Here is a 14,674-nt window from a genome sequence, read left to right as displayed (position 1 = left end):
TTAGCTGTCAACTCCTCAGGAACCGCCTTGCAGCATGCTTTTGCTCTACCAAAGTGTTGAACCTGACAATACAAAACATTCAAAATTGGTTAGTAAAAAATAAAGTATCCTGACAAGGATTGCAAAGCTCAGGACTTTTATTTTTCTTTCCTTTTTAGCTTTGTCTTGCCCTCATAATTCTTGGCCAATGACTGAAGAGATCTTTAGTCACGTGATTTTGTTTGGAAGCCTTGGTCTGGAACAAAAACCTTCAGTTGACATCAGTCTGAATACACACGAAATCCAACGTTCAGGACTCAGTCCTTGACTCCTAGCCAGCAAGGCCCCATGCGCTTCATAAGTGAGCAGAAAATATGGGCCCCAAATGGGTTAATCCGGGGTTTTCATGGTGGCTCCTCCTGTCCAAAGACCAGCAGCCTGGGCGGTGACCCTGTTAGCTCTGCCGGCCCCTGGGCAGTGGAACTCACTTCAACTGTCTACTGGTAACAATGTGGGCAAACACAGGTGAGGCCAGCACGGAAACTGTACACAAACCCAATCAGTCAACGAGGTCCAAGCCACCTCTAGAAATGTGTTTTTGAAAATGAGCTTTGGATATTTGAAGAGGTTTTCCTGCACAGATAAGTGAGAAGAAACTCAGTGATGTCTCATTTATTGCAAAGCAAGAGATGGGAAATTAACTTTTCAGCCTTAAGGCAGCCTTTGCAGAGGATTAGATTATTTTTCCTTTTATTGGATTTAGTTTTTCTGTGATCTAACTTTATGAGATGGCAAATTTCTTGAAGTAGATTTTTTTAATGGAACAACTTTATAATTAGCAGAAGGGTGTTCTGTTTTTAAACTGAATGAAAACGATACAGAACATGATTAAATTAGAACTATAAAACTTTAAACGTACTTCTTTACTGGGTTTCTTCTTTTTTGAACCTAGAATGTAAGGGTATATTTTATAATCCCCCATTTATAACAAAATAAATAAATAAATTAAGCCTTTCTTTTTTCCATCAATGTAATATGGTTAACATTTTACTTTTTTTTGTTATCCTATAATTGAAGTTAATGTTTGGCATTTGCTTCCCTCTACTGGACTGACGGCCAAACAACATTAATTGTATAGTTATCTTTTATAAGATGAGCATTTCATTTTCCTGTGCAAAATGTATTTGCATTATTAAACAAATAGAGAGCAACTTAAAAAAAATAAATGTATTTAACTTAAATAAAGTGGATCAAGACCCAATCAACTCTTAGATCATTAAATCTTTGCAGAAAATGCTTTTTCGCTGTTTCTCAAATTTTAAAATTCAGACTAATTTTGGTTTATTTTGATTTGTTATGACAAAAAAACTTAATCTTTCCCCAGCAGTTTATAATGATGCACTGCAAAAGCTTAAGAAAACTTTGCCAAACATCTTCTCTTGTAAGTTTTAGTTTTCCAGATTTGTAGCCAGATGTATTTTATTCAAAACACACCTTAAGAAAAAATCAAATAAAAGTGTAAAAAGTAAAACACTGGATCAATTAACAAAAGTTCTGTAATTTGTTACATTTACATTTTTAGTTTTCATAAAGTTTAAATTTGGGTTGGTGGTTTACTGAACTTAAAAATGTATTTGACAAAACTAATATTTTTAAGTGTAACAAATTACAGAGCTATTGTTAAATAATCCAAAGTTTCACTTTTTACAGTGAATGGTGCATTTTTCTACAATATATTGCATGAGAAGGCACACATTTGGCCTATTTCCCTGTAACTTAAAAAGAACCCTAAAATAAAATTCTTATCTTCATGACTGTTTTTATCTTGTCTATAAATTGTTTTATTCCATTTTTTTTTTAAAGTTATCAATTTACTCTCTGCTTCTAAAGTTAGAGGGAGTAAAACATATATAATCCTCTTCTTTACTACTCTTTATCTCTTATTGTGTTGAACTTTAACACATGTCAGGACATTATAAAACTTTTATCTCAAACAGATATTGGCCTGTTGTGATACCACAGCACGAGCACCTCCAGAGGATAGCAACACAACATGATTAGAGTTTGATTTAGTGATTGTAAAACACCGATTACACTGTAAAGCAGATTACAAAAGAAAAAAACAAGTCACGTTTACTATCCTAAATATTGTCTTGTTTAAAAAAGTACAAATAATTCTTATGAATCTTATTCTTATAAATATAAATAACTCTAATTAGAAGTTATGAACTAGAGCATGATAACTACAGTTAAGTAAAGAATAATAAGTGTGGGATTTAATTATAAATAATTAAACTCTATTTTGCAAACTTCACATTTAATGGATTAGATGTGTTTTTAACTGTATATATAAGCACATATATGTCAGTTTATGATTCAAAGTAGCTCTAATAGCATGTGTATGCAAAAATATGTACGACAATGTATATTTTTTTTAATCAAGTCATGATAAATCATCCAAAATTCAATATATTTTTATATATTCAATAAATCTATGCAAATCCAATCCAATCTTTATTTATTTTATTGAAAACTCACTATAAGAGAGCAGCTTCCTTTTCGTTTCAAAGGAGGAATTCATGACAAATCTGAAAATCTAATCCGGTTTATGGTCTCACCATTAAAAAAAAAATGTTAATTGATGTTAATGCATCATTTCCTCATGTTTATTAAAGCAGGTGCTGATCCTGCAGGAGTAGTCAACCAATAGGAAGCAACAGTATCAGAAGTGACAACTTTTTTTTTTTTTCTGTTTTAACCCTTTAACACTGGAGCTCCAGTGTTTTGTTCTTTGTGAGCCGCTTTTCTCCTTCAAAATCTACTGGAATTGCATTGATTGTGTCAATGGTAGAAATGTTGCAATGTGTTAAATAATTTGTGCTTAAGCATCACAGACGATGCCTTAGGTGTTAAAGGATTAAGGGTAAACCACAGGGAGGAAATTGCTGCTTTTTGTTTTGAAGACATAAAAACTGGAGGTTTTTGAATGTAAATGTATAAAGTGGTTCTTGAATTGTTTACATTCCAATTAAGCTCTCATCCAGTTTATCTTGGTAAAACAGTTTAAGAACTTCTGGAAGATTCTAACTTTTTCTTACTGTTTGCTTATCAGGAAGCAATTAACCTAATATATTTTTAAAGTGATAAGTAGTAGACACAACTAGAAGAAAAACACACCAAAAAACTTGTAACTGTTATATTCAGAACTCCCATTAAACTCATTTCGAGATGCTTACCGATCGTTAACATTTGAAGGTCTTGAAACGAGGAAGGCCTATCAGAGTCCAGAGTCTTTCTGAAGCAATAAAGGCCAATAATTGACAGTAATATAGTCATATTGTAATTATGCAACAAATCTAAGGCAACGCACGTTTGCTTTAAAGAGCATCACATTCAGCGGGCTGCATCAGAGCAGCCTTCAGAGCCAGAATGAAGGAGCTCTTGTGGGTTGCGTATCTGTTCGTCTTTAGCCTTCATGGGTGTGGAAGTCTGGAGGTGAATGGAGATGAGGACTTCATGCTCCTTGCAGGTCCTCTGACTGAAAATGTGGCCACAGGGGAACATGAGTGCAGTCTTCCCATAGTTGCTGCTTCTGAGCCGTATTTTAAAGTCCTCCAGAGCAGAGGGGTGACCCACGTCAAGGTGCCACTGTCATGGGCTCAGCTCCTTCCCACCGGTCTGCCCAGCCAGCCCCAGCAGGATGCAGTCCAGTGTTACAAGACTCTGATGAAGCAGCTGCTGAAGGTGGGTCTTCAGCCTCTGGTCGTCCTCCACGGATCCACCGTTCCAGACGCTCTGAGGTCCAGGTACGGAGGCTGGGAGAGCCAGGAGCTGGTGGAGATGTTCCAGCAGTATGCCGACTTCGCCTTCAGGGAGTTTGCAGATCTGGCACACTCATGGGTGACTCTCAGCGACTTGGGGAGCATCTGGAAGAACGGACAGACCGCTCAGCAAAACATTCTGCAGCTCAACAAGAATCTTTACAAGAACTTCCATCAACATATTCCAAGCAAATGTGAGTAAGACAGTCTAAATAGTTATGGACTATCAGAATTTAATTCATTTATATTGATATATTGACAAACATTTTATTCTAGTGTCTGCAAGAAGGAGCTTGTCTTTTGGTTTGGATGCAGCAAGTGTGACCACTCTGTCCCAAATCAAAGCGTCAACAACCGTAAGAAGAAATTTAATTGTGTTGTTTTTACTTTTAATTATGGTTTGCATTTCAGAAGAAAAATGTTAAAAGATTAACAAAAGACTTTTAGGATGACGACTTTTATGACGTATTTACACTGCTTTGATGATTTCTGCTCTTAGTAGTTCTGCAAGTAAATAGAATTACTTATGTATAACTTATATTCATAAGAATACATTTTCTATAAAAAATAGAAATTCTGAAAGACTTTTAGGCTTTAATTTTGTCCAAATATATGTTTTTTTTTTCCATAACAGGCAGATTTCCTGTCCGTGGACATTGACTACAGCTGTGTCTCCTCAGCAGACTTTGAACAAAACCTGAGAAACTTGCAGGTATGATAAACACCTTGTTTACATATTTTCCATTTCAGTGCTCAAAAACACATTATATTTCCATTATAGATATCCAGCGGAAACTTGCCTATCCTCATATTAAAGATGAATGTTCGCGATTGCACTGATAGCCAACATCAGCCTCTCAAAGAGTTACTACATGGTAAGTGTCAATACAGATTATGGGATATTTCATCAAAGGAGTTCATAGTAATTAAGCTCCAAGAAAAACAAGTGTTTATTTAGTCACACTAATATATTCATAAATGCATGAAACAATTTTAGAAAAATGGAAATGGAAAGACGTGATGTCAAATGAATGGCAGACAGTGTGGCACAAACAAAACTTCGCACAGAGTGCTTAAGAAGCAAGTGAGAGATTGTCAGATTAGAGACAGCTGAGCAGCATCCAGGAACTGTGCACTGGGGTTTCTGGGAGATGTAGTGCAGTCAGTACTTTGGAGATGACTCCCGCCGGTGACCATAGGGGGCAGCCCCGGCCCTGGGCTGCATGGCTCCTTAGGCGAAACATGATTTAGGTGTTTCAACTAATTTGCATGTTTAGCAAATTAAAAAATAATACAAGAATACAAACTCCACACAAATGGAAAGACAACACAAAAACCCTTACACACAACAAAATAAAAATTCTGTAAAAAGACACCATTTTATGTAATAATAATTTCTAGTGACATTTATCATACTTTAGTTAATGTTAAGCTTTGCAGTACAAGCAATTAGCTCAAAGGAAAAAAGGCGATGTATGAAATAGTCATCTTTCCCATAGACATCTGTACACTGGACAGGTAGTCTGCAGCTTAACCTTAAGTGGGGCAGATACTTTGACTTAATTTTATTACTGCCGCCTGAATAACAAGCCAAAAATGGCTGATTGGTCAAAAGCTGCCCACAGATTAACACTTGACAAACATCTGGTCGATAATGCTGAGATACTAGCTCCAATAAAATTTCAAAAACCGATCACACCAACACACAGCAAATCCAAAACATTTGACACCAGGTTGTAAATACATTTTTTCTGGAACACGGCCAATATGCATGACGATTTTGGCTCTAATGGCTGAAACAATCAACAAACTTGTAATTTCATGCAAACCGAATGTGGGCCCCAGACAGCTTTGCTGATTTTTCATCTGCAAGACAGCCTGTATCTACCCGTAAAGGCAGTTGTGACCATTGGTGAAAACCTATTGGGTGTTTGAAATGTTTCTAACCATAGCCTGTGAATAAATACCTAAATTTGTTTGGATTGCAGCATGGTCACATCAGATGCTGTAAGAGGTATTTAGATATGCAACCGTTGGTAATTTTGTCTTGAACATCTACAGTACTACAGAGCAGCGGATTGGACATAATTGGATGCGACATCGTAGAAATCTTGCTCAAGATGGATCAGAGGAAAGCTTCACTGAGGTATGACTTTACGTCGCACTTGTAAGACCAAGGCATGATTGATCATGACTATTTACAATTTTTTTTTATTAATTTCTTACAAAAGGTCTAGTCAACCAGGCTCCAGGAACAGTTATCAGACTGTTTGGGATAAATTTGGCTCCCAGTCAGCAGCAGATCGAGACACTTTCCTTGAACAGTCTTTCCCCTCCGGTTTCCAATGGGCGACCTCTGCAGAGTCTTTCAAGGTGGAGGGCGGCTGGTTGGAAGGCGGCAAAGGAGAAACCATTTGGGACCGCTTTGGCCATGACAACTTAGCCTTTGAGAACCAGACAGCAGACCTCGCTTGTGATAGCTACAACAAAGTGGAATATGATGTCTACCTGCTGAGAGGTCTTCAAGTCAACACCTATCAGTTTTCCATCTCCTGGGCTAGAATTTTCCCAACAGGCCACAGAGACAGCCAATCAGAGCAAGGAGCTCTCTACTATGACAAACTCATCAATGCACTCATAGAATCTGACATCCAGCCTGTTGTCACGCTCTACCACTGGGATCTGCCACAGGCCCTCCAGGACAACGGTGGATGGACCAACCCAACTATTGTTGATGCTTTCAAAGACTATGCAGACTTCTGCTTCTCCAGGTTTGGAGACAGAGTCAAGACCTGGAACACATTTAGTAGCCCCTGGGTTGTGAGCCATGCTGGACATGGTACTGGTGAGCATCCTCCTGGAGTAAAGGACTATGTTTCCTCCTCTTATCAGGTACAAATTCGCTTCAAAATAACAACAAGCCTCTTATTCTTGCTCTTGTGCATTCATCTTATCATTTCTTCTTACCCTTTCAGGTCACTCACAACATAATCAAGTCTCATGCTGAGGCTTGGCATGTCTATAATGACAATTACAGGGCAACTCAGGGAGGGAAAGTTGGCATAGCACTTAATTCTGACTGGGCTGAGCCCAAAGCCCCAACCAATACTGAAGACATTGCAGCTGCAGATCGCTATCTGCAGTTCATGCTGGGCTGGTTTGCACATCCCATTTTTGTAGATGGAGATTATTCCGCGGCACTGAAAACACAAATTGAGCTGAAAGTGAAAGAGTGCCCCAGCTCTCAGCCAGCAGTGCTCCCAGTTTTTACCTCTGAAGAGAAGGCCAGGATAAAAGGAACAGCTGACTTTTTTGGTTTAAACCATTTTACCTCTCGGTTGGTAAATACTGCTAAAGGTGGTTGCACTCCTGGTTTTGTGGGAGTGGGAGATTATGGGGCAGATGTGGATCCCTCATGGCCTTCAACTGCCTCAGATTGGATCTTTTCTGCACCGTGGGGACTTCGGAGGCTTCTAAACTACATCTCACTAGAATATTTGAGTGCTAACAAAGTGCCTATCTACATCACTGGGAATGGTATGCCAACAGCATACAACACTGAAACCATCAATGATGTGAGCAGAGTAGAGTATCTGAGAAACTACATCAACGAGGCCCTGAAAGGTAAGTGTCTTCAATCATTTAAAGTAAATGTCACAACAAAGACATTTTATAAACTTTTTTTTAATGAGATTGCATTATCTTGTGTTTTTCATATTATAGCACAAGCCCTTGATGGAGTTGATGTGCAAAGATTCACAGTGCAATCACTCATGGATGGCTTTGAGGGCCCACAAGGTTATAGTGAAAGATTTGGTCTTCTTTATGTGAATTTTGAAGATGCAAACAGACAAAGAACCCCAAAACAATCTGCATATTTCTTCTCTGGTGTTATTGAAAACAATGGTTTTGGAACACCCACACGCACTTTTAAAAAAGTAGCAGAAATAAAATTCACTCCTCGTCCTTCCAAACTCGTAGCTTCACAGGTTCCATCCGAAGCAAAGGTAGTGTGGGATACCCTCTCCAGGCAAACAAAGTTCCAGAGACAAGTGTATCATTATGGTACTTTCCCACAAGACTTCCTTTGGGGGGTTTCATCTTCAGCTTACCAGATTGAAGGCGGCTGGAATGCTGATGGGAAAGGACCCAGCATCTGGGATACATTTTCTCAAGTACCTGGCAACATTCCTGAAAATGCAAATGGAAACGTAGCCTGTGACAGTTACAACAGAATTGATGAAGACCTGAATATGCTGAAAACCATAAACGTGAAGTCATACAGATTTTCCCTGTCCTGGTCAAGAATCTTCCCTGATGGAAGACGCTCCTCTCTCAACCAGAAAGGTGTAGACTATTACAACAGACTTATTGATGGTCTTCTAACCCAGGGTATCACTCCCATGGTAACACTTTATTATTGGGACTTGCCTCAAGCTTTGCAAGACATTGGTGGCTGGGAAAGTTCGCAAATGATCGACTTGTTCAATGATTATAGTGACTTCTGCTTTGCCACTTTTGGCGACAGAGTGAAATTCTGGATAACCTTCAACCAGCCTCACACAATTGCCTGGGCAGGATACGGAACTGGCGCCATGCCACCAAATGTCAACAATCCAGGAACTGCACCCTACATAGTGGCACACAATCTCATCAAAGCTCATGCTACAGCCTATCACACATATGATGACAAGTATCGTGCATCACAAGGTGGTCTGGTCTCCATTGCCCTGGATGCTGACTGGGTTGAACCTTACGATCTTAGTGTCCATCGTGAAATTCTGGCCGCTGACCGTGCAATGCAGTTCAGACTAGGTTGGTTTGCACACCCAATTTTCAAGAATGGAGACTATCCTGAAGCAATGAAAGAGCAAGTTGAAATAAAATGTGATTTCCAAGATTTGTCAAATTCAAGACTACCGTCCTTCACCGAGGAGGAGAAAAACTTCATTATGGGAACTGCGGATGTGTTCTGCATAAACCACTACACCACCAAGATAGTAAATCACTTGACAGACGAACTGACCCCAGCATCCTATCAATTTGACAGGGACATTGCAGAGAATGAGATAACTGATTCCCCAACTACTCCCATAGGGGGGCAAAGAGCTGTAGCATGGGGCTTAAGAAGGCTCCTCAACTGGATAAAGGAGGAATATGGAGATCCAGACATTTATGTCTCTGAGAATGGTGCTGCTACAGATCGAGGAATGACTTGGGATGATACTGACAGAGTATTCTTTTACAACACCTACATTGACGAGGCTCTTAAAGGTACTCTAAATAGTTTTCACACTCTAATTTCATTTGATACATTTGATAATACCATTTTTTAACCTTAGTCATCCATTTCTCTATTTTTTCATGACAGCCTACGACATTGATGGGGTGAAAGTCAAAGGCTACATTGCAACATCTCTCATGGATTCTTTTGAGTGGTTACATGGCTACGTATACGCATTCGGGTTATACCATGTCGATTTCAATGATCCAATCCGTCCAAGGACCCCCAAATATTCTTCTTATGTTTACTCCCAAATCATAAACAATAACGGTCTCCCTGTACCGGAAGAAGAGAAGAAAATGTATGGAAACTTTAGAGAAGATTTCCTATGGAGTTCTTCAACATCGGCATACCAGGTGCATTTAAAGGAAAACCGTACTTAACTCGTACAAGGATTTATGGTATGTTATTTTATTTTATTTCATTTTACATCATTCAACTTCCTGCTTTCAGATTGAAGGAGCATGGACTGCAGATGGGAAAGGTTTGAGCATCTGGGACACGTTTTCCCACACTCCAGGAAAAGTGGCGAACAATGACAACGGCGACATATCCTGTGACAGTTACAATAAATTAGATGTGGACATTGGTTTATTGAAGCAAATAAGGGTGTCCCACTATCGGTTCTCCATATCATGGCCAAGAGTTCTCCCCGATGGGACGGTACACAATATAAATGAGGCTGGGATCAATTACTACCAAAGAGTGATAGATGCACTGCTTGCAGCAAATATCCAACCTCAGGTCAGTGTAATTCTTTACTCTCTTTAGTTTTTTAAGGAAAAACATTATAATAAAAGGTTAAATTCGGAAAACCTGTTTTTCGTTAGATCACTCTGTACCACTGGGATCTTCCACAAGCTCTGGAGGATGAAGGAGGCTGGTTGAATGAAACCATTGTCGACAGATTCAGGGATTACGCTGACCTTCTATTCAGTCGTTTTGGACAGAAAGTGAAGCTTTGGATCACAATTAATGAAGCATATATTGTAGCGCTTTTAGGTTATGGCTATGGATCATTTGCACCAGGTATGTACATGTGACAAATACACATTTCTATGAAAAATTTTGAGAAGCGCATTAAAACATATTTGCCACAAACAAGCAGACAGCTGGTTCCTTGCGGAGCAGGTTTATTAATTCAGATAGGAACAGCAAAAAGTCCACAAAGCTAAATCAGGGTCAGACAGGCAGAGGTCAATCATGAGCATGGGATCATCCATGAAGACACTGGGGTGGTTGAGGTCCATGTGAGGGTCGGGGCAGGCGGCAGGCAAACAGAGATAGAGCTGCTCGGTAGGGTGGCACAAACAATACTTCGCACTGAGCGAGGCTCTGTACAGTGCTGAGAGTTTTGAGCTGTTTTGTCATACTAAGAGTGCCCAGTTGAAGCTGAACTCTAAAGCATAAAGAGCAAAACCATACAATGGAAAATGGCACCTGATAATGTGCAAATAGAGAATGCCTTACAAGTGTTTTTCTATTTTTATTTCAGGAATCGACCGCGACCCAAGCACTCTCCAATACGTTGCTGCTCACAACATTATCAAAGCTCACGCAGAGGCCTGGCACGTCTACAACGACAAATACCGAGCTGAACAAAATGGACTGATTTCTATCACCATCAACTCTGAATGGGCAGAACCCAGAAATCCCTTTAAGCAAGAGGACATTGATGGTGCTAAACGCTACATGGATGTAAGCTGAGCTCCTTTGAATTTTGCTGCAAATTGTAGAAGCTGTTAATAATATATCTTTTCTCACAGTTCTTTATAGGCTGGTTTGCTAATCCAATATTTAAGGGAGACTACACAGAGTCAATGAAAAAATACATTCTTGAGAGGAGTCTTGCAGCTGGTTTGGATAAATCCAGGTAAATGCAATTTAACAGATCAATTAAAAAGACATAAAAGCAAAAAAAAAAAACACACACTGATATTTTTCAATTTTTGTATATAAAAACATAAATTATTACTTTGATCTTTTCAAGGTTTTCTACTCTGTGGTTAACCCAGTTAGTTCCTGAATCCCTTTTTATTAAGTGATTGTATTTTTCTATCTCTGTCTCCCATCTTTCCATACTGTTGGGTGGACAATGTCATGACATTTCATACCCCTCTGTGCCACCTTAAATGTAGGCTGTTTAAAGAAAAGCCTGTAAGACTGAACAAAACTGGAAAACTGCTTAATAATTTCACTGGAAACTGAACAGAAACAAGTGGGAGACTCATTTCAAATTTTAATCTTACAGGCTGCCTGAGTTCACTCCAGCAGAGGTTGAGAGAATCAAAGGCACCCATGACTTCTTCGGATTAAACTACTACACATCTGTTTTGGTTTTCCCCGTTGATTTTGGAAATACTCTCAATTACGATGCAGATAGGTGAGAAATCAGATTTTTTTTAATAAGAAACTATAAATTTCGCCATTCACTTTGTTGGAATGCACTCAACCATAATCTGATTGTGACAGGGGTGTGGCGTTCATTCACGATCGGACCTGGCTGGACACGGGGTCCAGCTGGCTGAAGATGGCTCCACTGGGATTCCGTCGAATCCTGAGGTACATCAAGGACGAGTATGGAAATCCACCCGTCATCGTCACTGAGAACGGCCTGTCGGAGAACGGGCCGATTGACCTCAACGATGAACACAGGAGCTACTTCTATGAAAATCACGTCAACCAGTTGCTGAAAGGTACAAACACAGGTTTACTGATAGTTGCTTTAATGTGGAATACCAAGAAGTATGTTTTTTAAAGTGTTCTTTTGTTTCTCCAGCTTATTTAGTAGATGGAGTGGACGTCCGTGGATACACAGCTTGGTCACTAATGGATAATCTAGAATGGGCTTCTGGCTATTCGGAGAGATTTGGCTTTTTCTACGTTAATCATTCACACCCCGACAGACCTCGCACTCCAAAAGCCTCCGTGTCCTACTACACCACCCTTGTTAACTGCAACGGATTCCCCGACCCGGCAGAGGGACCGCACGAGTGCATGAACCTTGCTAAAGGTAAAAAAATTCAGAAACTTTGAAGGTTTAAAGCTACTGTTTTCTTTAAAGATCATCTTTTAATCTATTATTAAACCGTTTCCAGTGGTCTTTTGATCATGATTTTCAGGTTTTTAGCCCATTTTTTTTTAAACTGTCATTTTCTTGGACAGTTTCTGCAGAATGGCAGGAGTTTATTAGAAATTCACCTCTGCAGACTGCCCCACTTTCTCCTCGACGTTGCTGAGAGCTCTCTGTTTACTTGCGCTTACAGCCCCACACACCCCTAACCTAACATTACCAGTGTAACAAAAATGGCGAACAATATTGGAGCTATCCATTGTACAGTTTTGAGAAAATGAAGATGTACATAGATTTAATTATATGTACCAAAATGGAGCTGAGCAGGTAGCTTGAAGTCCAATTAGCGTATTTTCTACGTCAAAAATAATCTTTTTCAAACTGCATTTTTCATTTGCACCTGATGTACAACAATTTGAATAAAAAAAAAACTCAAAAAATGCTATTTTTAGGCTTTTTTTTCGATTACATATGTCTTCCCTCCTCAGTAAGTGCCACAAAAGCATATTAAAATAGATTTTTTTTACCATTTTTATTGCTGTGGATCTTTAAAAGGATAAAAAAGGAGAAAAAAGTTTGGAAGCCTCTCTGAAATTCTTTGTTTTTGCCATAATTCCTGTAATTCCAAGTGTTTAAGATGTGAGCATAAAATTATGGGATAACCTAATAAAAACAGGATTTCCTTCATTCATTCTAGAATGGAAAATCCACCCAAAATCAATCCAAAAAGTAAATTGTTAAAAGTTATTTTAGTTTTGCGCTTAATTCTGCTTATGGTTGAAAAGCTTTAAAATTACACATAAATATCAAAAATATCTTTGATTTTAGGATTTTGGTTTCTGTTTAGACTGAATTAATTCAGTTTTTCCTCATTTTTTTTCAATTTAAACTATTGTGTGTTGCAGGTCAGGCCTAAATAATAAACCTCATCCTGACGCCTCCATGGAGATCTGAGACTCTACACCGACGACTTTGTTCAAAGAAAAAGCTAAATGTTTATGAAGTTTGTTTTACTGTTGTTGTTAAAACTTAGACTTAAAACCATGTAAGATTTTTTTTTTAATTCATACCGTCATCGTGGCTTCAGTCAGAAGCTGCTGCTGGCTTCAACCAACAAAAATCATAATAAAAACTTTGACATTTTTAACCACTTTTTTCCACCGTATTCTGAAAGTTATTGTTTATGAAATGAAGGTTTGGTATTTTATAAAATCATTTTAGAGTATATGTATATAAGGATTGCAATTGCAGTGTAGCTGTCAATAAAGTCAATTTGTGACTTTCTACTGTCTCTGTTTTTTTTTACCTTTTTTAACATCAGCAGTTTATTACATGAATGTTCTGTTGTTTTGACTCAAAATAATATAATAAAAAATAAAAAAATGACCGAAAAAAAGAAACATTTTCATATGAACGTATAGTCTTGCTGCTAAGTTGATAAAGATCACGTACCAGGTTGACCAGTAGGGGGCACTACAGGACTGAGCAGACCTATATCACCTTTGCAGGAACTTCCAATACTAAAACTGGTCCCATGGACAGACCAGTGAAGTAGAACAAATCCTGTTTGTTGAGTTGATAGAAATTCTTTTCAAAGTTTTAAAATTCTTGTTTAAAGTCATGAAATCTTTTAAGTATTTTACAGTTCAACTGATGTTTGCATTTTTTATCTAAAGTTTTCTTTCTTTTCTAAAATTCTTGTATTTTTGCTATTATTCTTCTTGCAATCGTTTTTTTTAAATCATTTTTAAACCTTTTTTATAAATTGTAAATCAACATTGCTTTTAGATAAACACAAACTTTAAATTTAAATCAATGTTTCTATGAAACACAGCTCACTTCCTGGAGTTTGGGTTGAACGTCAGACCAAGAAAGATGTTTTTTTTGTACATTTTCACTATTCAAAAATTTTTTGGGCTATTTTATCAATTCTTTTTCATTAATAAGTGTACTTTTATATCTTTAAATGGAGGAAATTTAAAAGAAAAAGACAAAATTATAAATGCACATTATACCAGTTGAAAATAGATCCCAATTTAAAAAAAATCCAAACACTTTAATGTTTTTCATTAATTGCGTAGTAGATCAATCATCTTAAAGCATTGCCTATTGCCATTTTTATTTAAATTATTAAAAATATTCATAATAATGGCAAAAAACATTTTGGGGGCAGTTCGTCTATATTGTAAAATTGCATCACAATTATTTATTGTTGGTCCATTTCTCAAAGAGATAAATAGTAAATTGTGGTGTATGTGACTGTTTATTTTTCACATAGACAAAAAGAAACAGCAGAAAAAATGACAAAATCATCATCCAAACCACCTTAAATGACAGATTTTCTGTCAGTTGACGAAGCTGTAATCTGCCTCCACCCTTCAAATAGGACAAACAGGAAGGTCCCGCCCACTTTGCACTGATTAACTGCTAACTAAATTCATTTAAAATTGCAAAAATACATCTAAAAGTTGTGATTCTTAAATAACTGTTTTAGTATTCTGTATAGTATTCTCAATA

At 37.9% G+C, this 14,674-nt stretch overlaps 1 protein-coding gene across 1 annotated transcript; it reads left to right on the top strand.

Annotated features, from left to right (window-relative positions):
* Positions 1 to 3,493: 3,493 nt before the first annotated feature.
* Positions 3,494 to 13,441, top strand: LOC112155271 (lactase-phlorizin hydrolase). Its single transcript, XM_024286794.2, has 17 exons — positions 3,494 to 3,994; positions 4,077 to 4,156; positions 4,435 to 4,512; positions 4,582 to 4,675; positions 5,862 to 5,946; positions 6,032 to 6,692; positions 6,776 to 7,424; positions 7,524 to 9,074; positions 9,172 to 9,440; positions 9,538 to 9,828; positions 9,915 to 10,113; positions 10,580 to 10,782; positions 10,851 to 10,957; positions 11,336 to 11,467; positions 11,557 to 11,780; positions 11,864 to 12,097; positions 13,063 to 13,441. Exons 1-17 carry the CDS (start codon positions 3,496 to 3,498, stop codon positions 13,071 to 13,073), a joined length of 5,367 nt encoding a protein of 1,788 aa, XP_024142562.2. The 5' UTR covers positions 3,494 to 3,495; the 3' UTR covers positions 13,074 to 13,441.
* The last annotated feature ends 1,233 nt before the right edge of the window (positions 13,442 to 14,674 follow it).

The sequence above is a fragment of the Oryzias melastigma genome, linkage group LG21 (assembly GCF_002922805.2).
Source record: "Oryzias melastigma strain HK-1 linkage group LG21, ASM292280v2, whole genome shotgun sequence".
NCBI classification, from domain to species: Eukaryota; Metazoa; Chordata; class Actinopteri; order Beloniformes; family Adrianichthyidae; genus Oryzias; species Oryzias melastigma.
The sequence above is the reverse complement of the archived record's forward strand: the minus strand, read 5'-3'. Positions and strand labels throughout refer to the sequence as shown.

Coding starts and splice junctions, on each gene's coding strand:
- LOC112155271 (XM_024286794.2), top strand. CDS start 3,496: ATGCTCCTTGCAGGTCCTCTGACTGAAAATGTGGCCACAGGGGAACAT. Junction 4,513..4,581: donor AAAACCTGAGAAACTTGCAG/GTATGATAAACA, acceptor TTTCCATTATAG/ATATCCAGCGGAAACTTGCC. Junction 6,693..6,775: donor ATGTTTCCTCCTCTTATCAG/GTACAAATTCGC, acceptor TTACCCTTTCAG/GTCACTCACAACATAATCAA.